The sequence below is a fragment of the Aquila chrysaetos genome, chromosome 3 (assembly GCF_900496995.4).
Source record: "Aquila chrysaetos chrysaetos chromosome 3, bAquChr1.4, whole genome shotgun sequence".
NCBI lineage: Eukaryota > Metazoa > Chordata > Aves > Accipitriformes > Accipitridae > Aquila > Aquila chrysaetos.
In genome coordinates, this window is record NC_044006.1 from 61,910,930 (window position 1) to 61,933,889 (window position 22,960).

The 22,960-nt window shown below is 42.6% G+C and overlaps 1 protein-coding gene across 2 annotated transcripts; it reads right to left on the reverse strand.

Moving 5' to 3' along the window:
• Positions 1 to 1,025: 1,025 nt before the first annotated feature.
• Positions 1,026 to 22,958, reverse strand: MAP3K8 (mitogen-activated protein kinase kinase kinase 8). Of its 2 annotated transcripts, none has more exons than XM_030010453.2 (9): positions 22,333 to 22,958; positions 17,411 to 17,535; positions 16,133 to 16,493; positions 13,157 to 13,321; positions 11,410 to 11,671; positions 8,654 to 8,760; positions 4,825 to 4,977; positions 3,950 to 4,196; positions 1,026 to 2,421 (listed from the first exon to the last, which is right to left on the reverse strand). In XM_030010453.2, exons 2-9 carry the CDS (start codon positions 17,443 to 17,445, stop codon positions 2,288 to 2,290), a joined length of 1,464 nt encoding a protein of 487 aa, XP_029866313.1. In that variant the 5' UTR covers positions 17,446 to 17,535; positions 22,333 to 22,958; the 3' UTR covers positions 1,026 to 2,287. The 2 variants fall into 2 exon arrangements, with proteins under 2 accessions (XP_029866313.1, XP_029866314.1); XM_030010454.2 differs by lacking the exon at positions 22,333 to 22,958 and adding an exon at positions 20,403 to 20,495.
• Between the last annotated feature and the right edge of the window lie 2 nt (positions 22,959 to 22,960).

The following is a 22,960-nucleotide window of genomic DNA, read 5'->3' on the forward strand; positions in this document are numbered from 1 at the left end:
GACCTGTGGATGTGCCTATACAGAGCTATTGGTTCACTCAGCCAAACCTTATCACCTATACCTGGCAATACATAAAGTGTAATTACTTTGGATAACCTGGTCACTTATTACCTGCATAGTGTGAAGATATATAAAAACCATATACTAGGAACGAGTCTTAAATTGTGAGCCTGTCCCCATATGCAGATTTCCATGTTAAACCATTTAACTGGGTGGGGAAGAGGAGGATGGCATTAAAGAAAAAAATAAAAGAAGAAAAATCAGTGTAACACTTTTCAAGCAATGGTAAAAGCCCCCTAGCAGCCTGTAATTCTGACATGGATATCATTGTTGAAGTATCTAGGCACTTGATAAGCATTCGCATAACATCTAGCCACTATCTGGTGGGGATAAACACCTTTATTTGATAAAGGGGAAACTGGGAAAGAGATTTTAAAACCACCTCCAGTTACCTGAAAAGCTGCTTCCTACTAATTCTATGAATCTCATTAAAGATCAAAAGCCATCAGCAAAAGATCAGAAAATTGAACCCAGGTCTCTCAAGGCAAAGGTGAGCATCCAAACCATTAGGTCATGTTTTCTTTAAGTCAGCTACACTGAAACTCTGATACCCAAATATCCTGGTCACTACAGCCAGTATGGATATGAAGAGGGTTCCCCTACACAGCTCTCCTCAAAGCGACTAGTCATCTAGAGATTTTGCACAGAGTACTGGAACAGGTGTGTTATTCGCAGCAGGATTTTTGCAGCAATTAACATCAGGACTGAAGTGCTGCATGTTGTACACAACCACTGGGCAACATCCAGGCAGTCCAGAAGGAGCGTTGGGGTTTGAGAATAAGATTTTGTCAGAAACACTCATTGTCTGTTACCAGAGTCCAAAATCCATCAACAAGGACCTTCAAGCAACTCCCCAATCAGTGGACCAATGCATGTGGTGTACCTGGGCCATGGTAGGGGAGGTTGGCCCAAATACAGTCACAGCCCCATGCCATTTGCAAAGATGAAATAACAGTGACCACATCTCAAGGCACTGAGCTGGATTTATTCATTTGACCATATCAGTATCAAACTAGAAATCATCTGTTTAAGGTTATGTGTTAGACAGGAACAGCATTAAATAATAGACATATGAAAAAGAGACTGTGCTTCAGAAAAGATTCAGTATACAACATACATAGTATGCCATTTTAACACAAATGCTTATAAAGAGTCATCCTAAGCATCAAAGAGAGTTTTATAAAAGTTTACGTTCTCATCCCATGGGATGTACAGAACTATGCAGTTTACATAGTTTTACTATCATCCAAAACATCATGTTTCAAATGTATGAGGCACAGCAAGAACAATATAATTCCATTTCCATAGGAACATAAACACAGCTTGTCACTAATGACATGCTTTCCAAACCATAGCACTCACGGCAATTATACGCATGTACAATTTTAAAGTATTAAAAAGCAAGAGTCTGGAGCCTGCCCACTGTTACCAATAGGGAATAACATTTGATCTACCCTTGAAAACTACCCAATATATCCTTGCAGTAGCTGTAACATAGGAAGCAGGTGGAATCACTGTCATGCTTTGTCAGGGCCAGCTTGCTGTGCTATTACCAAAGCTAACCGATATAGCCAGTGAAGGATTCCCTCCACCCACGGAGAAGGGGGACAGCGCCCTGCTTAGCTCTGACAGCCCAGGGAAGATGCAGAGTTAAAACACATCTGTAACCAAGTGATGCTTTGGCTACAGAGATAACTGATAGAAATTAGCTCAGCTTAAGGGAGGCCCTGATTTCCATTAAGAATGACCAGAGACTGGCCAAGTCTCAAAGACAGAACAAGACTGAACAAGTCTTTGATGAGTTAAATCAAGAACTTTTTTTTTTTGGAAGGTTTTCTCTAAGGACAACTCAGAGAGACTGAATCTTACAGCCCACATGCTCAATTTTTTTTTTTTTTCATGGCAGTATTTTCAAGCATATATTACAAGTTTTATGAAAGTGCAAGGCCCAGCACAGGAAGATATCCCGGATTAAGACATTCCCAGCAGTGTTCTTTTTGCCATCTTCTTGTTGGTCAACCAGCAGACGCACAAATATCGTTGCTTGGGATCAGCTTATCAGAGCCCCTAAGGGTTTAGCTTAATCATCTGTGCAATTAAACACTATTCACATTTTACAGCCTACAATGGCAATATTTTTATGTACAAATTTGAAAATCAAGTCTTAAAATCAAGTTTTAAGAGGTAGAGGTCCACTTCTGACCTGCCAACATAAAATGTTACTGAGTCAGTCATATTCTAAGGCTGGTGGTCCCCTAACAATATTGAAGTAACCAGCTAGAGCTCCAAGATCTATATAGAGTGATCTTTGCCTCTTTAGCAGGTCCGACTCGTCCATGCTCCCGGTACACAATGAGGAATCTAAAAAGGAAAGAGGCAAAGCATGTCATTATTGCACAAATAGCTACACTAGTTCAGTTTCATGGTTGTAGATGTTACTGGAATAATTGGCCTAATATTTGCTTTTATTTATCTGTGGTTTAGAAAGCTTCATTTTTAAGGACAATATAACATAAACCTCATATAAAATAAAACAAAAGGTAACAAATCAACCCACAACTCTAGGGAAAAGAAAGGTAAGCAGTTTGCTACTGAAAACAGCAAGTGTGTTCAACTGTTTCAAAAAAGACCTCCATCAGCTGGGACAGCTAGGCAGAGCTTCCTCATCCTCTGAGCCATAATGCTAAAGGAGAGTTTGGTGCAAGAAAAAAAACCTGCTAACTTTCTGCCAGCTGAGAATTCCCCTTCATTACAGGGGAATTTTCATCTAAACAGATGACATCCTCTTTGTGTTGCTGGGTGTGACAACGCAGAACAAATATGGGACCATCAGTCTCAGATTTTTTTTTTCCTTTAAATCAAGGTCTGAAGAAACCAGACCTGGTTTGCAATGGCAGAACTTCCCTGAATACTCGTATAATGAGTGTCATGGAACCTCATGCTCCTAAACTAAATTTCCAGTTTAATGATCAAATATGTTTTCATCTTCAAAAGAATTAATTCAGATGGCCTGAGCCAGTTAAGGGATTATGCACCCACAAGGCAAACCCCGAAGGATCAATAGATGCAAAGGCTGTGATAGATTTAAATGTTAAGCGGATTTGTTGCAACAATTACAGCACCCAAAACTTCGCATAGATATCTTTTCAAATACTTATCACAATCAAATAAACCACTTGTCCGGGGTCAGTTCTTAAATGCCTTTTGTCAGGACCCTCCTAACATATTTTAGAAGAAAAGCATTTTGAAGCCTGTTAGCAAGTTGCTGGCACTAAATCTCTCTTGGGCTTGATATTATCTGAGGACCCACTGAGCTTCCTATCTGGTTCATGTGTTATCCTTCATAAAGCACTTACTAATGCACAAGAGAAACTGTGTTCTATCCTACAGTCTTTTTTGTTTTTAAAATAAAGGGCTTGTACTGCTGACACTCAGCGACATTACAGTCATGGTTTTGTATCTGTCTTTTCCTTTAAGGAAGCAAAAAGTGTTGGATTTGGTGATGGTGGTAGTTGTTGGACCCTTTTTGTTGTTGTTGTTAACAAATCGCTAGTATCAATAAAACATCTGTAGCACTGTGGCAAATTAAGGCAATTTGGGACAGCAACCTATACTTCATGAAGTGCCATGACTGACTACCAGGGATTTTTCATGAGCCAGCCCTTCCGGAGCTGCAGAATTCAGGCTAAGTTCTTCCCCTGTTGAAGTCAATGGGCGTTTTACATAACACTTAATGAGCTCTGGGTGTGATCTCATCTGATTGGGAGTTTTACTGGTGTCTTTCCAGAAGCTTTTTGAGTTTTGTTTGTTTCTAAACACTCACTCAAATCAAGTTTTGACACAAAGTAAAATCTACAGAGTGCAAGATAAGTAAGCCTGATGTCATTACCTGTAATGTTTTCTGGCAACTGCAGCTCCTTCCTTGCAAGCAGTCTTTTCCTTTCAAACAATGCCGAATCCAGACTCTGGCACCGCGGCTGCTCTTCTGGGGGTGGGTGTAAGGCTTCATGCTTCAGTAAGTCTGCTGCAGACAGCCTATGATTAGGATTCCTTTCTAGAGCTGCTTCTAGCAACTCTCTCATGGAAGTGCTGCAGTCTTCAGCAATGTCTTCTAAGGGGGGAGCTTGTTTGTGTATCTGTTGGAATAAAAAAAGACCATTGAAACAGTTATTCCAAAAACAATGGAAGAGGAAGTCACAGATAACCACGAGTGGTCTGGGAATTCCCCACTTAAAACTCATCACCTCCTTAAGCTGGGCTGATCAATGAGAACAGAACATGTAGCAAAATCCACCTTTTTAAAATCAGATTTTAAAAACATAAATTTAAAAACTCAAAGCAAGCCCAAGCAAGCCTAAAATCTGGTGCAATGCAAATTCACCAGATTTCTGTACCACACTGGAAGAACCAGAGAATCATATTTGCCAGGCTCCAGTTTTTATCTGCAACTTTGAAGCAAAACAGACAAGTAGAACACAGATGGGCTTGTTTCAATCAAGTTTCACGCTGTTCTAACCCTGTCCTTGCAGTAAACTCAAGGCCTACAAATTGTAACACAAACCACAGAGATGACTCCACCTCAGTCTCTGTCTTCCCCTAAATGATCAAAACCCACTTCTTCCCTCCCTCCCCCGAAGCAAAAAGGATGATATCATCTCTCTGACAAATATTTTGATAGTTTTTATATGACTGGAGCTTTCCCAACAAAAGTACAGGAAAGCCTTCAGCTTGAAACTCAGCTATAGCTTTGCTACGGACACTTACAATATAGAGGTAGGATGGATATGCAGAACGTGGATATCTGTTCACCCAGGGCGGGATGCCAGTTTGCATATGAATAATAGTAGCTCCCATGCTGTAGATGTCCGCTTTTGTTGTGTGGCCTCTGCAGAGGATAACTTCAGGGCTCATGTAAATCTGTGAAGAATAGACAAAAAAAGATTAATCAATAGGGGAAAACAAGAAGCAAAGATGAATCGTTACATTTTGTGATCTGGAAAACTCCCCTCTGAAGGGATGCACTCCACTAGTACCTGCAGCCTAAAGACCAAGCACCGTCTGGGGAATAAGATTTTTCTGCTCTGTACATTACCACAATCACAGGGATTTTCTGGTCTGGCACCTGGACAAAGTCATATTCCAGGTTTGCCCTCCCCAAACAGGCCACAGCTCAGTGGCTATGGGACTTAGCTGAGCTGTGAGAGGCTGAGGTTCAAGCCGTGGCTCTGCTTCGTTCAGCTGGGCAGCAGGAACCTAATCCCTCCATAGCAAAAGGAGGTGCCTGAATTGCCAGTTTGTATTGCCAGGACTGCTCCATTCTGCTTGAACAACATGGGCATGCACTAGGCTAAAGAGAGAGGGTGACCCTCACCGCTAGCCACCCAGCTGGGGGTAGGAGTCCACTCTTCAAATCCCTGTTACATTGGATACTATACAACTCTTCTGGGCAGAACTGACAGCTATACACCTTCCCGCCTTCCTTACTCTTTTCCTCTCCACCCCTTATCCAATAACCTGCATGTTGGGGTATTATCCTAAGAAATGGGATGGTGAGGAACAAACCAAGTCTAAGGCAATGCATAAATTAAAAGCCAGGTCTCTCACGTCCTGCTGCGTGACCTTTCCACCAGGTTATCCCCAGGACAGCTATTAAGGCAAGCATCCCTCTTCCATCCTTTTTTTAAACCAAAAATTCTAATCTTGTCTAAACCAAAATACAGTTTCCATCCAAACATTTCACTGAAAAGTTTGGATTTGTCAAGACCCTGAAGAAGGATCTAGTGGGAAGCTCCTGCCAGCTCCAGGCAGCTGGGAGCACAGCTGGAGGAGAACGAGATGGACAGGATGCAGGAGGCACACCCTGCAGCTGGCAGGAGCTGCCTGCACGGCTGTGCCACCACCACCGGCCGAGGGAGTAGGTTTCAACACAATGTGGGCAGAGCCCACAACACACTAGGTTAGCAAGCCGCCCTATTTGCTTCTGGTTTCTACTTTTCCCTCACCCAATTTCCCTCAAAAGGAACCAAACAGAACTTTAATTAGTTCAAGTCATCCTGCCACAAAGAATCACATTAAAAGCCATTAACTGACACAAGAGCAGGAAGTTAAGTCATCACCACATGGTTTGACTACTTACTACCACAGATTGAGAAAGGCTGCAGGGCTCACGCAAATTCCGAGGAATATTTCCCAGTAAATCACATACCACATCTGCAAACAGAGCTTCAGATCGGAAGCATGTGCAAAGGTTCAGCAGGCATCTACAGCTGCTACTTACTCCTATCTGTTGCTTTCCTCTGGGCTACGACAGAGTAAGTGCATCCACACCTGCTGCCTTTAAGTCTCATAAGGACCAAAGAACAGAATTTCTACTTTTGTAAAAAAAAAGTGATTAGCAAATACAGTGTGACTTGTGTGAAATCTATATAAACAAAAAGCAGCTGCCTTCCTGAGGAAAAAAGATGCTGGAACAAGAACCTGTCTGCAGTTATAGTCCAAGTGTGAAAATGGTCAAGAGGCACCTTGATTGCACAGGGACAAAAAGCAAAAACGAGATGTGCACCAAAGCTGTGATTTCAGACTGATTTAGACTGGCCTAAGACTCTTGTCACCAAAGTAGGCAGCCCAAGCCCCGGATACCTTCCCATTCTCAATCCTTCCTACTGCTGGGCTGGCACGCGTCTACCGGTCAGACCAGAGACACAACCCAACTAAAAACCAGTCCTTTTCTTCATGCTGTGCTAGTTATACTTTAGCATTTGTGCAAATGAATCACACCTTCCACATTCAATAAACCTCACCAGACAAATTTTTCCTCCCCTCAAATGGTTGTAACTGAAGCTTACATATTTTAACAAAGTGACAGAAGCGTAAGAGAAAGTGTAGCAAATGCCTAGAAAAAGTATTTCCCGCAGAGCGGTTTCATCACAACCAGGGTATATTGTGCTGCATGCCTTGTACACACTATTCAGAAACACAGGTTTTTCATGCTACACCAACTAAACAAAATTTAACAATCTTTCAATCATTCTGCCCAGAATTGCAACTATTCATTTTCAAAAACACAAAGCAGATTCACTACATTCAGACTTTCTGTGCTATAGAAGCAAATAAAAAACCTAATAAAAGCACAGGAGAAAGATAACTCCAACTGCCACTTTCTTCGTGGACACGAGTCCCTACCAATACCAGACATAAGAAACCATCCAGTTCACAGGCACAATGCTGCATGGCAGTGATAGAGCCCAAACAAGGGGTTGCACAACCATGTGAAGAAACAGCACTCCTGGGCAACTGCACCACTTCTTAAGGTTGCATAATAGAGGGTGCAAAACTTAGGAGGACTTTGGAGTCCAGATCTTACTTTGAAAAAAAATCAAGAAAGCCAGCGCTATCAAAGACTACAGAGGGCATTTGTGGGTGACTGGATTAGGCAACCCACAAGGCTGAACACAGGCACTGTGGAGAGGAAGATGCCTGGGAGGAAGACTGAGAGCAGAAAAACCTATAGACTAGCATTCATGATGTTCCTTTAAGTCTTTGACTGGTATTTGAATATCTCCTTTCCCAGCGCTCTCTCTGTGACTTTACTTCTGGCCTGCAATGCTGTGGCAGAACGGCAGGACTGCTGGTTCTGAGGACTGCCTACCTCTCCCCCAAGACAGTCAACACCAAGCACCACCATGTTTCAGGGTTGTGGGGACTATCCGCTTTCTGAGAACATGACTGCAGGTGCTCAACAGTGCGGAATAATTTTCTTCCTACTAAATGAAGAATTAAGTGTTCTTCACAGTTGTTCTTACCAACACGAACTTGGCCTGTCCTCCAACAGCCAGGAGTGGATCATCAGCAGTCCACTCCACAAACTTGGAAATTTCCTTTTTACACACACCTCCATCCTTGGGAAATACCCTACCAGGGCTTCCAACTCATTCCCACCATTTTTCTTATTCTCATTAACAGCACACAAAACCCCCTTAAACAAACAAATAAAAAAACCCAAACCAAACCAAAATAAAAAACCCCACAAAGCACGTACATCAAATGCCAGAGAGCATGTTGCTTCCAGTATAGTAAGCATTGTAAGCTCTTTACTCCCCTGACTAGAAAGACAGCGAAACCCAGAGGTCTGTAATTTCTGCAGTTTCAAAGGAGGAGTCAAACTACTGTGTTGAGCAGGTCACCCCAGTCCATAGCTGGTATCTCAGAAGAAATCTTTGGTAGAGCAAAGAACAAATTCCTGTCTGAAGTGTCTCTGACCAGCAGCTGATCCACTGCAAACAACCCTCCTCAGAGTACTGTTCCTTTGTTTGACTTCAGTGAACCCTGATTTCTCTTTGACTTCAGATTTAGAAATTGCTAAGAAATGGGACTACAGAGAAGGTGACATGGCTTTCAAAGTCTAACACCTGATTCTCCATTCAGCAAGTTGAAAATGAAAATATAATTGAGATTACATTAATGTTTGTTTGTAACTTTTTGATGTTATTATAAAAATCTTTTCCCCAAGCTTCTACCCTCAAGCTCCAAATTTGAGCCTAAGCATCACAACCATAGGAGTAATATAAGAACTTTTGTCCCTCCAGCTTCTTACCTCTGTTCCTCTAAGGTCTTTGGGATAGTAAATGTCTTCAGTCATTTGAACACTTAGGCCAAAATCCACCAAAACAGCCTTAGTTGACATAAAGACAATGTTGCTTGCTAAAAGAAAAATAAAAATGGCAACATTTAAGTTTCTAGCATGTTAGGCATTTATTTTACAACATGCCAGTTTCATTTGGATGTAAGCCTGAAAAGGGAGATTAGCACAACCAGTTTCTATAGACAACACAGTACTTCTCCTAGCGAAAACGGATCTGTTAGCAACTGGGTCCAATTTTAAATCATATCTTAAAAATCAACCTAGACTGGTTTACGTAAAAGAAGAATCAACATTTGGAGAATTTCCTAGCTTAAAAAAAAAGAGAGAGAGAGAGAGAAAAAATGGCTGAGGGTAAGGGAGGAAGGTGGAAGATTGGTAGGCACCTCAGTGCAGTGAGGCTTGCTCTGAAGACGTTTAATGGTCTCCAAGGTGGAGAGCATGCTGTGCGGGTCTGGCTATAAACAACATAACTGTTGGTCACCAAGCGGTTTCTCTACACTAACAATTTAAATGAAGACAGAAGTAGAGGGGAACCGAGGCCCCTCCACAGCAGCCACACCAGTCTCCTGCAGCAGTCAGCAACAGCAGCTCAGCGTGATGACAGAGGACAAGACTACGGCTGCAAAAGTAATACAAGACAGGGATTTCCAAACTCCCACCAAATTGCTGCAATATCTAGGAGCTTAATTCACTTTCCTTCATAAAACTCTGCCTAAGGCACAACTTTGTGCTCAGAGGGCTTTCTTTGCAGTTGTATTTCTGATCAAATATTTATGAAGGTAGTACTGCGTGTAAACCTCGAGAAATTCTTGTTTGCCGTTTCAGAAGACAAGAACAAATGAAGTCTCCAAGTTACACAACAGAAACACATCTTCTCCCAGAGGAAACTGTGGGTCATTTTCCATCTTGACAGTGCCCACCATGCCCACCCAGTGAGAAGACACAGACTTGATTTCAGCAGTACTGGTTCCTGAAGCAATCCTTCACATACCTGCCTCCTAACCAGTGCTACAAAACTACAGAAATAAAGGTGCAATTTTAGGGATACCTTTTAAGATATGGATTTTAAACACCACATAAAGGACAGAGCAGAGGGCCACTCTGCCACAGTGCAGCAAGCTCTGCTGGCTGTTTGGGACTGCACCCAGCCCCAGCTTCAGCTGGTTTTGGGCTAAAGTTTCCCCCACCAAATAACCTTCAATTTAACCGCTTTCCAACCAAGGGTTAAAGTGAGTGGCAGCACTGAGCTGCTCCTAAGGACCAACAGAAAGTCCTCCTCCCCTTCCTGGCTCAGGGCAGTCTTCTTCCTGGTAAAATCCCCATCACCTCCTGCGTCAGCAGGACAGACTCAAAATGCAGTAAGGATGAAATCAGAGATGTTTGGGAAACAGCTTCTTCTATCGATTCCACCTGATGGGCGAAAGCACACTCCTCATCTCCCTCAAGCAGAGGCCACCTCGCCAGGTGTGGTGGGTACAACTGCCATTAAGGGCCAGGGTTACCCAGCTCACCCCCTCGAACAAAACAGCTCCCTGCAGGCAGGAGCGTGGCTGGGGTTTGCACCCAAGCACCTCCGCCTCAGCTGCTGCCCTGCATCCAGTAATGCAGAAAAAGGCTGGAAAAAGCAAAATGCGCTCACATCCACCACATTCACAATGGGATGGTTCTCCTATCCACTATGTAGATGTTGTAGGTTGGGTTTTGGCTGGTTTGGTTTTTAAACCTTTTAATTAATGTCATTGTTACTGTCAATTACAGTGAACCCCTAGGAAAGACTGTTACTACAAGTGAGAAAGCACAACTAAGGGAAAAATTAAGCAGTTTTATAGTTGTCAGAATCTCAAAGGCTTACATCTAAAGTACTGACCCACATTAACTAAAAGTAATGCAAAACTGAGATAAAAATTTAGCAATTCTTGATAACTGTCTTCTGTCAACTATTTATTGTAACACTTCCTTTTGAATATTTCTGTTTTAAGCCCTCAAGTTCAGCAAAAAATTAACTCTCAGAAGAGGTAAGTCTTCATTAGAAGCACTGTTACCAGAAAGGCAGAATTTACCTGTCTGCGGGGGTAGGTGGTGCTGGGAGAAACAGTATTTAATATTAAATTAAATGTAATGCATTAAAATTAAATTTTAAAGCAATTTAATACTAATGTATTTAATTTAGGTTTAGTATCAATATGTTTCAATTATTTATACATGTTAATACTCAGAGCTTTTTAAAAGCAAATATATAGTAAAATTTGCAGTAATTGTTGAAAGAAAAAAAACAGTACAAATTAGGTATTTAGTTCCAAAGCATCTCAAACTGAGAAACAGCCACGCAGAAACATAAAACCTAAAAGAAGGTGCAAGCGGAAGGTGGGCACGGAAGCACTCAGGATGAATTTACATGGAAAGAGGGAAACTTCTGGTTTAACACAGACTGATAATTTTGCTCATTTTCTTTAGGTTTTTATTTCAAATTGAGTTGCTCAAGAAAGGCAAAGGAACTATGATTTTCGAATCACCCTCTCCACTGCAGTGAATTAATATAGTGTAAATAACGATTATCTCCAGAACCCGACCTTGTCATTTGTTGAGCATTATCCATCCCTCCCTCCCAGAGATGCGAAGATATGCACCCCAGCTCAGTCCCAGGCTCTCCACCAGAGCCCCAGCCCAGCTTGGACCAGAAAGCACCTCAAAGAATCCCACACACGTACGTTTGATATCGTGGTGGATAATCCTCTTGGAGTGGAGAAAGTCAAGTCCTTTCAGAATATGCTTTGTCACCCAAATGATTTCAAATTCTCTCATAGGACCACAACTCTCCAGCTTTTCCATGACAGATCCTCCCTCTCCGGCTTCCATAAAGAGATGGATCGTCTCATCCCACAAAATAGCACCGTATAATTCAGCAATGTTTTCGTGACGGAAACATGCCTGTATTTCAACATCCGATGGTTTGAACTGTTCCACTGGGACCTAGGATATTGAAACAAAACCACAGAAAAGCAGCTCAAAAAACAAGTTATCTGTACTAACACTAGTTATCCATCCTGTAGATTAAAATGTAAGAAGGAAGCAAAGCATTCCTATGCACTTGTTAAAATACAGAGCTTTATTTTGATCCTGTGACTTGTTCTTCCTTTCCAGTTTAAAGTTGAGAGGGTTTTTGGAATCATGCCCAAATAAAAAGTGCAATCTTCCAGAAAAAGCGATTTAGCAAGAGTTATTCCTGTCAAAATCCAGTGGTTACACAAAAGCTCTATGCAAACTTCCTGGTGAAAGAGATAAAAATCCCGCTGCTTTTTCCATTAGCTTTGTGCAGTCTCATCTGCTCTACCAGAACTATACACCCGTCTGACACGTGTATCAGTGCTTGCAGTACTCAGCAAAGTCTACAGACTAATCATGGTCAGGACCACTACTGACCTCAATTCAATCCTTCTTAGCACTGTTTTATGGCTTACAAGAAATGAAACCTGCTTTAAAGCGAGCAACTGGCAGCACTATATTTCTTTAAAAAGTCCTGATAGCAGATTGCTAAGACAATAAAAAGCAGTGTTTGCTTAGACATGGAAAGGCTACTACCGCTCTTTTTATTCTCCTTCCCTCAGATTAGTGGCTGTGAACCAAATAAGAGGCTAACATTTTTACTGCAATGAGAAATACTCTTTGTAACTTCAGAAACATTAGGAAGCTTTAATTCTGCAATGAGTTATGCAGGAGTGGCAAACTAAATCTGTCCCCATGTGGATACACCGGCTGCAATGGAAGGACATACAACAGCCTTCCCAACTCTTTCCCATACAGAAGTAATGCACGTGCTTTACTCATGAGCGGGGGGATATAGAGCAGTGTCCCAGCTGAGCTTTTACTGGCCCTAAGTATTTACTGTTCAGTTCAGAATAGTATGTTGAAAGGTAAAGTTGAAAGAAAATGTTGGCATGTATAAAAACAGGGAAGTGCTCAGCAGTTTTCTTGAAATGTCTCACAACCTTATGCTCAGTCAGTGCCCAAAACACAATAAAAGTTGCACTTAAGCTGAGCTATCAGGGACATTAATGGCACTGGAGTAAAGAAAACTTATGTCTGAAGACCCCAGTGAAAGCACAAGATCCTAAAACCATCTGCAGCAACAGGGTTTTGCTATCACCTTCAGCAGGGACGTGACCTCATGCTGATATATTTTACCACCGTGAGTACAGCAGGACAAGTAGAAATACTTCTACCCCCACAGCACAGCAGGCCTGCCCACATGGCAGTTACACATACTTCCAGATACTCTCAAAATGCTGAAACTTTTGCAGTCTCAGAGACAAAAAATTAAAACAAGTTAACAGTTAAATAAAACCAAGATGATCACCAGCCTAACAGTGGAATTTGATGCAGACATATTTGAAAATATACTGCATGTACTGTGTCGTACAATATTTGCTCAGAGATAAAACTACTGAACTAACATACCAGTTTGCATGCCATTCGTTTCTTGGTTTCTCTATCTTGGGCTAAGTACACCTTCCCAAAAGCTCCCCGAGGAATAAAATCAGAGCCAATGTTCCTGTAAGTCAGCTTCCACGGAAACAGGAGCACATCTGAGTCAATTTGATAGCGCCCATTCTTGGGTGTGATCTGTGGAGTTAAATAAAAAAATAATAATAAAAAAAAATCGCAATGAAGTTAGAACTACTTTAAGCCTGATTAATTTTATACATGTGGTGGGGAAAAAAAAATCACTTGTATATGTGCATGATGCATGCGATCTGTTCAGCAGTCTTTATTTAGAAACGCCAAATGGGAACAGCATGTGAGGTGTGGCATTCATTCACAGCCCAGGCATCCACGTTTCTCTCCAGTGACTAATTTACAAAGTGTAAGTTGCAATTAATTGTCTTGAAACAACAACAACAGCAGCTGGATTAATGAAATTACCCACCTCTTGTTATTAGGTTTACCTGCACATGTTTGTCCTTCCTGTAATCTGCTAACTTGTTATGCCACATACCTGTTACTCACAGGCTATCTTATACAATGTGAGCAAGAGTTTCAGCATTTCCTAATATCACATGTACTGCTAGGGGAACACATTTTAATTTTCCATCCTGTATCAGAGTTTCTGCTGCTTAGTAAAAGGTTGAAGAAGTCTGCTGCGATTTTACCAGCCACCTTCTAGTTTTATACTGTAGTTAAAAAAAAAAAAAAAAAAAAAAAAAGCACATCATCTGCTTTAGGTGGGTAATGTTGGGAGCTTTGGCTCTCTATACCATCAACAAGGCGAAGAGGGTTACTCCAGGAAGCGATTCAGAGCATCTAAGTCAGTATCTTGCTCTAAATCTTCCTCCGAAACAGCTCCCTCCCTCTGCACATGACAGAGAAAGACCAAAATCCTAAGTACAGCCATGTGAGTACTGCTTGAGGTTGATGTTATTTCTTCAGTCTCTTAGTATTCTCTCAGCTAAAGAATAAGTAATGTTTCCTGAGAATATGCTTCTAATTAATTCAGGGATATACAGTATTGTCCGTATCTTGAATATCATTAACCTGTTTACTGCTCCTTTATCGAGATTCTTGAAGATATGTAAAGGCAGATCAAGGATATTATCACTTCATGTCTGTCACATGGCCTCACGTACTCAGCTCTTCAGCTACCCTTTTTAAGATAACAGCATATTAGGAAAATTATTTGGTTTAGATTTCTTTTTAAGAGGTAATGCACATAATCTTTCTGTGCTTTAACTACCTTCATGTTTTTTAATTAGGATAGTATCTTCTTGACTGCTAAAACTGTAATTTGTGACTAGTATTTACATGAAATAAGTTAATTCTTTGAAGTTCTTAATTTTCCGGAGGATAAGTTCTGAACTGTTGGGGGGTGCGTGTCTTTTTATTAAAAGTATTTTGCTTAGGGTATGCAGAATGAGCCTCCCCTCTACTTATCAGAACCAAAGTAAAGACTCTAGCAATCTGTACATCTCGCCTGCTCACTTCTGCATTTCAAGGCATTGAGGCTAGATAATCCACATAGGTTACACCTATCCTGGAAAGTAACAGAGACCGAGCGGAGTGGATTTGCAGAGCAAGAGAGTAACAACCACCACACTATTCACATTTTCAGGAGGCTTTCAGGACTAGTTCCTAGCCTGGTCCTATGCAGTGAATGCTCATCTGTGGCTGTAACACATCCTGCAGTTTAGTTTCAACTGAAAGAAGTCCAGCTTGTGCGCTCCAAGACCCTTCGTGACGCGAGCCATGGTGCAGTCAGTGGGGGTGACCAGGCAATCAGAAACACTCCTGATCCTAACTAAAATGCTGTAGATATTTACAGTGTAGATGCACCTGCTGAAATGCATGTACAGGTAATGCCCTGTCTCCAACCCTCAGTTGCTTAATGGGATCACATGCACCTCATAGTACTTGGTTCATACCAATTGTATGCATCTGTAGAAACAATATGCAAGCAAAATAACCACGAGCATGTAGAACAGTGTCTATCCTAAGTATAGGAAACATTTAATATTAGTAAGTGTCATTTCAGTGTTACAGAGTTTAAAAGTGACTGTTTAGCAATACTGCAATATTCCCTCCAAATCAAAATAAAGCAATACCCTGTGCTATTTCACAACTCAGTAACCAGTAAGCCTCAAGCAACCAATGTTCACATATGAAACATTACATGTAAGATATTTTAGATGATAGATGTAGAAAACATCTTAAGAAAATAAAGCAGCAGCACAAACATATATGAATAAACTTCCATTTTATAACTGATTTGTTTCCAGAGCAACTGATTTTAAACAGAAGTTCAATGACACTAACATCTACAGATGCTTGTAGAACACCAGCCATTTTAGGGAAAAAATGAACATATCTCAAAGCAACACATCTATACTTGAGTTTAGCAGTGTGTGATATTACATAATACTGTTAATTCTGAAAGTCACAGTTGATACTATATGCTTTTTCTCCTTACATTACTACTTTTTACATTTTGTGCATAGAGAGTGAATTCAGTAAATATACCAAAATAGATGCTAGACTTTTATTGGGAGTTTTGCACAATGAACTCTTTTTACTGCATGAACACAAGGCACTAGAAAACCCTTACCATTTCCCAAACCTGTAAACCATCATAGTTGTGGCTTTTGCTTTTTTACTGCGCATCTCAAGTTTGTATTCAATGTTGGGAAATGTTTTCTAATCTCCAGGGATCCCAAGAGGCAACATAGAGTGGATCTTCCTGAACAACAGACCTTTCTCCATAGCTGCCTGAGACTGCAGGGGCTAGACTTGATGACCTCAGAGATCCCCCCAGTCCCAGATTTGCACAGAGAACAACAGCCTGACTGTTACTCCTGGGACTGGGGGTGATCTTTGTTTAGATTCGCTAAAAACTTCTAACTCCTAAGGTCTACTAATTTTCAAGTAAAAAGAAAAGAGACATACCATATTCAAAAGGATTCCAGATTCTTGCTGTCTGCATCCTTTAAATTGTTTTGAAGTGTTAGACACCTGATTTGCAAAAGCAAGCAGGTCTTCCACAGTCCCATATTTGACAGAGGACATCAAAGAAACCTCCCTTTCACAAAACAGTAAGGATTCTGCACGTTCTTCATTTTGATTTGCCTCTTCACACATTGTAATCAAGCTGTCTTCATAGACTGCAAGGTCTCCACCTGGATAAAGGTTTTCCATGATGTCTATCACCTCAGACATATTTAAATTAGTTAGCAACAAGTCAATCTCCTCTTTGCTATCACTACCCGTGCTCATATACTCCATTACTGTCCACTTTGCAAAACCACTCCTGAAAAAAAAAGAAAGAAACAAACCTGAAAACATTTTTCACCTAAATTTGTTTCAGCAAAGTAAGAATGAAAAGAAGTGATCAGGGTGATAGACAGCTCATCATTATACAGTTAGATTTAAAATTATTAATTTGTATTATGAAGAAAATCATAATTAGTAGACTGGGTGAAGAGGAAATGGAGAAAAACTCTCTGCTAGTGAAATTTTATTTAGAAGTTATTAGTGAACCTCCCCTGTCATTCATTCCTGGAATTTACTTTGATAAAGCTTTTCATTAGAGGAACTGGCACAGTAAGGAAGCACATACTAGCTCTATTTTGCTGGATACGCAAAAATGAAGGAGCACCCTCAATACAAATGAAGGAATTTATTATTTGGAAATTAATGACAAAGAGGGCTATAAATGTACTCAATTAGCTTATCCCCAAGTTTTTATGAGCAATTTATGTGATATGTCTAGAAGGATGAGAAGGTCATGGAGCAACATCATTTCACTAGCAATAAGCATGTTAGTATCATTGCGTAAAGCACAAGTCACCACCTGATATACACAATCCACCTTTTTTGAAAATAACTGATCAGAACTAGACTTGAACTGAAATTTTCACCAGTTTCAGAATAAAGTCAGAAATGGAGATATCACAAAAGCAAAGACCTTTTGAAGCAGTTTCCAGCAGTTTGTTCTGCCCTCGCTAGTCCTAACAATAACTTTTCAAGGTAAATCTTGACCATTTTGCTGAAGCGGACTTTCACTACAAGAAACTGGGTTCAATATCCCAAGAAGTCCCTTCCCATCCCAGGTTCCTACTTTAAGCCAGAGAGAGTTACTTTGTTCAAGTTAAAAACATATGCATCGTCAGTCATTAAAATACTTATACAAATAGTTTTCAACACGTAAATGTCTACAGCACTTACCTTGTATTTATCCTGGTTACATCACACAAAACCATCAAAAACGTCTCAATATAATCCCTAAAGTCGTCATGTTTCTTGAACCTGTATTTACCACCGATGATAATTTCACAGCGTTCTGTAGCAGTCTATTAAAAAAAACAAAACAAATAAAGCCATGGCATACCAGCTCAGGCAGAAAGACTGGTTTATACTCATATGATCATTTGCTTTACAGGCTTCACGGAAAGAAAAACTAGTAATCACAAGGCTGAGATAACAGGGGATTTTTCTGCAGAAAACGATGACAGCTCAAAAAAGAATCAAGCTACTGTATGATCATCCAGATTTCCAAGTAGTAGTGAAAAATAGTTTTTTCCATTATTAGGTCCTCAGTTTTATTCTCCCTGCCTCATACTTGCTCGTAGCAAAGAAGAGAAGGATCTCCTTTTCCTCTAGCAGAACTGAGTAGACCATGCCCTATTTAGAGAGGTCTCACTTCCTTTTCTCATAATCCACTGCAACCATCTATTCTGGGCAAAAGATAACAACCAGACAAAAAGATACTTTAAAAAAAGGAAAAAAGAAAAGCAGCAAGCACAACTTATTTATCTCAAGGACAAGAAGCAGACTCGGTCCCCTGAGGCCATGAAGCAATGCCATTTACCCAGGTACAGTTTCTGGTTATGATCATTATCTTTCTTACCCTCCCCGCAAGGACGTGGAAGCTTTGTGGCACATATTTCTCATGGGTTAGAGAATTTACGTCAGCTCTAACGTTGAAGAAAACGGAGTAAAATGACGCAGCTGATTTGGCAAAGAAACTGAGACCACATGCTGCGAGTTCGAAAGGCAGGACAGGACAGCTCAGCAGATGCAACATAGGAAAAGGCAAGGAGAGTGCCTGCAGTGCAACGTGCTCCTTTTCAAACCTTTGGGGTGACGGTGGCAGAGCAGCACCCCGCCCCCCTGTCCCCCCAAGACGGACAGAGTGACTTTCACCAGCACTCTACACCAGTTCACCCAGCCTCAAGTCAACCTGACAGCACCTCTAGCATTAGGGCAGCTGGGTAGGAAACCTTGCGGTCACTAGCACTACTCAAGCGGGGAGCAGCCAGGCTTTGTATCCGGGGTGCTGACAGAGGTCAGTTTTTTCCAACCTACACAAAGAAATAAAAGACGCTAGGAGTGTTTTCTAACCCCTAGCATCCCATCTTCCTGCTCTATGCCCAAGCTAAAGGCCGTTAACAAAGCCTGAAAGTGTTTACTCTTTATTATAAAGGAGATTTCTATTTTTCCCCACAGCAGGACTTTTATTCATTGCTTTTTTTTTTTTTTTTTTTTTTTTTGGTGCTGATTTAGTGGGGGTGGAGAGAAAAGAAACAGTCCAGTCATAAAAGGAACTGAGAGACTGCATGTGTAAAGTCAGGTAAAGTTAGAAACTAGTCCTGAGGGACTTTCTGAAGAAAAACATGAGCCTCTAGATGCTCTAGTCTTTTGTGGATAAAGACAAGTACGTACCATGATTTAACTAATTCACTCTCTGATAACATTTTCATGCGTAAGGCATCTGTACAGTTTAGACCAAATGCAGCTTTCCAAAAGTGCCAGCTCTGCTCCGTTCCTCATAATGTTCCCAAACTACAGCACAATACTAATAATATTCTTGACAGTTTCACTACTACCCAAAAAGCTCTGAATAACAAGAAAAAGTGACTATAACCTGTGTGTTCTTGGTTCTGTGCTTTTAGTGCTTGAGAAAAGCTGCATTTTTCCCCTCTATCTAGCAAATTCTAAACACTGTTTACATAAGGAAAGCAGTGTCCAGACTACGCAAAGCTGATTTTTTAAAATTATGCAGCAATTTATGTTATTATATTTCCACCACTAAAAAGGTGTCCATTTGCCAACAGGGAATTCATTCTTCCTTTTTATCCCTAAAATCCTGTACTAGTATGTGTGGTGGGCAGTCAATTAATGTTCTAAATCATTCTGCACAATGCAGGTACATGAAGAAATTACATCACTAAGTATGCTTTACTGAGGCTCTCAGTTAAAAAACTGTTTTTGCCTACAGTGGGAAAATAAAACTAAACGTAAGCACTTAAGTCAGTTGCTAAAGCACAAGACTCTTTATCCAGTTCTGCCATTATTTCAACATCATCACATGAGTAATCTGCAAGCCAAGAGTTTACTTCTCTATTTATCACGAGTAGCTTTTCCTTAAACCCCTTTTTCTGAGACGTATGCTGCTTGAGAGCATCCTTATATCCACCATATTAAAATACAAGCAACTGGACACCAGACTTCTGAGCTCCTGTGGGGCTTTTCTGTGTCAAGGATCAACAAAACAAAAAACCAAACAAAACCTACAATAAAAATAAATAATAATAATAAAAAAAAACCTAACCAAAAACCGCACAGACTGGCTTAACACAATCACACACACATAATAAAGATTTCTTGTGCTGCTTTTAGGGAATAATTTTTTGGTCTAAGCGGCAATTAATTGTCCACCAGTGATGAAAAAAAGTCCTTGTTTGCTTTTAAGAAAGGTTATCGACAGACCTTGAAAAACGCAATCCCTTAGAAATACAGTTCTGCTGTTAAGGGACAAGAAATATCGACAATTTCAACTTCTATGTCATTTCGGATTTTTACTTGGGAAAAATTAAAAAAACCACCAGCAACAAAAACCACGAAAAAACCAAACCTCCTATCGCTGACAGTGGCAGAAAGTTCACCTCCAGCAGGGAGGTGTTGCAGTGCCCCCCCTCCCGCCGTGCAGCCCCCCCCGGCGGACAGCACAGGTGCTGGAGATCAAACGGGGGCTGTCGAGAAGGCTGGGGGCAGCCAGGAACCTGCCCAGCTATAACCCCCTGCATCCCCATCCCCATGCCCATGCCCTGCTGCCAGCCGGCCGGGCTGGAGGGCGAGCGGCGAGGCAGCCCCGTCCCGTTCTGTCCCGTCTCTCCCCAGCGCAGCCCCCCGCCCCGCTCCGCCCGGCCCCACTTACCCGCGGGGCTCCGGGAGAGGCCGCGCCGCCCGCCCGCAGCCAGCGCCGGGGCCGCTCGGCCGGGTCCCGCGGGAAACTCCCGGGGGCGGGGAAGGGCGCAGGTAGCGCCGCCCGCTGCTGCCCGGGGGCGGGGGACCGGGGCGGCTCCGGCCGGGGTTTCTATTTCGGTTTCCTGGAAGGCGGGAGCGAGCGCCGCCCGGCCCCGGGCGCAGAGCGGGGCGGGCGGGGGGAAGCGCGGCCCCGGCTCTGCCCTGATGCCGGCGAGCGCTCTCGTCGTGCCCCGGCACGTCCCCGGCGGTCACTGCGTGTCACCGGCTGGCGGCATCGGCGAACCCCTTTCCCACAGCCCCTCGTGTTCCCAGGCGCTTCTAGGGGGGCTGCCGGCAGCTTCCAACACACGCTTAGTTTAAGCGTGGTCTGAAAAAAAAACCTTAAGCTGAAACTCCGGTGGAATTTAGGGCAACAACGTTAAGGATTTGTTAGTGGCAGTAGGACTAAAGTACTCCGGGAGACAGTAGCGCGAGTTTGGCAATTGCTAAAATTGGGCAGGACTACGTTTTATTTCTCACCCAAAAGGCAGGAACTCTTGCGGGGCCGTGCTGCCCAATAGCTCCTCTTCAGTGAATGAGATTTTAAGGAGAGATGCGGCACCTCTTGATCACCAAAACCAGTTGCTGCAGCACTAGGAGCTGAGGAGTTGAACCTGTCTCAAGGTCTCACGAGACACGAGCTGTATTTTCTGTTTATTATCTGCACTATAATGACTATTTGCTTACTGAAGTCAATGGCAAAACTTTCACTATAAAGTTTCAGGACAAAACACCCACCTTAGGCCTCAGTGTTTGTTATCAGTACATACAACTCCTTTTCTGTTTATATTATCCAGACATACTGACTCCCTTGTTTAAAGGTTATATGTCTGCTACCTCTACCACGTTGTTCACAATTGTCCAAAGCATTGCACAAACAACGTTCTGAAATGTGCGGGGACTCAGACAGACTCACTACCTGATTTTGTTTTCCTTAGCACCATAACTTAGTATGTGGAACACTGCTAGCAGGATTAACCTGTTTGCACATTGTTTCTTCTCCAAAATATACAGATGGTAAATACATTGCCAAACCTCCATAAAGAAGTGTCTTCTTTTTTGAGTCTGACCTTGTTCAATTGCACTGCTACAACTGCACTAGCATTTGCTAAGAAGCATCTGTGAAAAAAATGCAAGAAAGTCGAAGATGATTAAAGGAAGAAAAAACAGAGGAAGGAAATGAGGGGGATTGAGGAGGAAGGTAGGCCACGGGACAGGTAGGTAAAAAGGAGAGAGGCCGGGGCTAGGGGAGGGCGGAATTGGCAACACCTTGACAGTGGGAGGTTAAGGCTGAGTAACAACACATCCTTAACATGTAGCAGCTCTCATGCTAGGATACCTTAAGTATCCTCTTTCAGGAACTTGCTTGGGTTATTAGTTTTCCTAAACCCACAATTAATTTTAATGAAACCATTTTCCTCTTTTAGAGCAGCTTCAAAGGGGAAAAGAGGAGGAGTTTCTCTCTATCCACATCAATGAATTTAGTAAGGACAAGTCATAGGATTCCAGCAGAAAGTCGCCATGGAGAGATGGAGGAAACACGAGTTTCTGCTCCATGGCATGTGTACGTAGGATATAGACTGAAATGCAGTATTTTAAAAGCAATCTACTCTCTGTCTTTAGGATCATCCTGGGATACAAACCCAAGATAATTAGGTCACAGCAACTACTTATAGACCCTGACTTACTAGGCTACCAAGAGTATAGCTCTGTAGTGAAGACCTGCTAATGCACAAAGTAGCCACACGGGTCCTAACACACACTACAGATGCACCCACAAGTTTTACACAAATGACTTGGTTTTAAATACTAAAGAGAAAGACGTCTTCTTCAGTCCATACCTGGGGAACCGTGCTGTAGGCCAACGACTACTTCCCGGTCACCCTGCAGCTCTGTGCCCCAGCCGCTGCCTTCCTGACCTGGCTGCCTTCGCTACAGTAACTCTGCGTTCAGGTCCCTGGCATGGGACCAGCCAAACGTTTTACTTCCCCTTCTTAACTAGCCAGTCTGCCAAAATCCGCATTCGGCCCCGGCCATCTTGGCCATCGGCCCCTTCAGGTTCACCTCCACGCCCACCTTCACCCTCCCGCCCCGGCTGGGGGGGCTCATGCCGGGGGTGACCGCAGCCCCCGGCAGCTGGGCACGCAGGAGGCCTAGGCCGCCGTGTGCTTCCTCACACCGGGGAGGCAGCTGCCTGCACCCACACGCCTCGGACCCGGCCCGGCAAGCTCAGTTTGTTCCCTCTGCCTGCAACAGGCAGCTGCCCGCACCCACACGCCGTGGGCCGGGCCTGGCCAGTTAGGTTTGCTCCCTCACGCAGGACCAGGCAGCTGCCTGCTCTCGCACGCCTCGGCGGCAGCAACAGCAACAGCCCTTCCCGGCGCGGGAAACGTCGCGCCGGCAACCCGGGGCGGCCCGCTACGCCGGGAGCCGCTCCGCGCCAGACGGAGGAAGGCTGAGCCGCGCCGG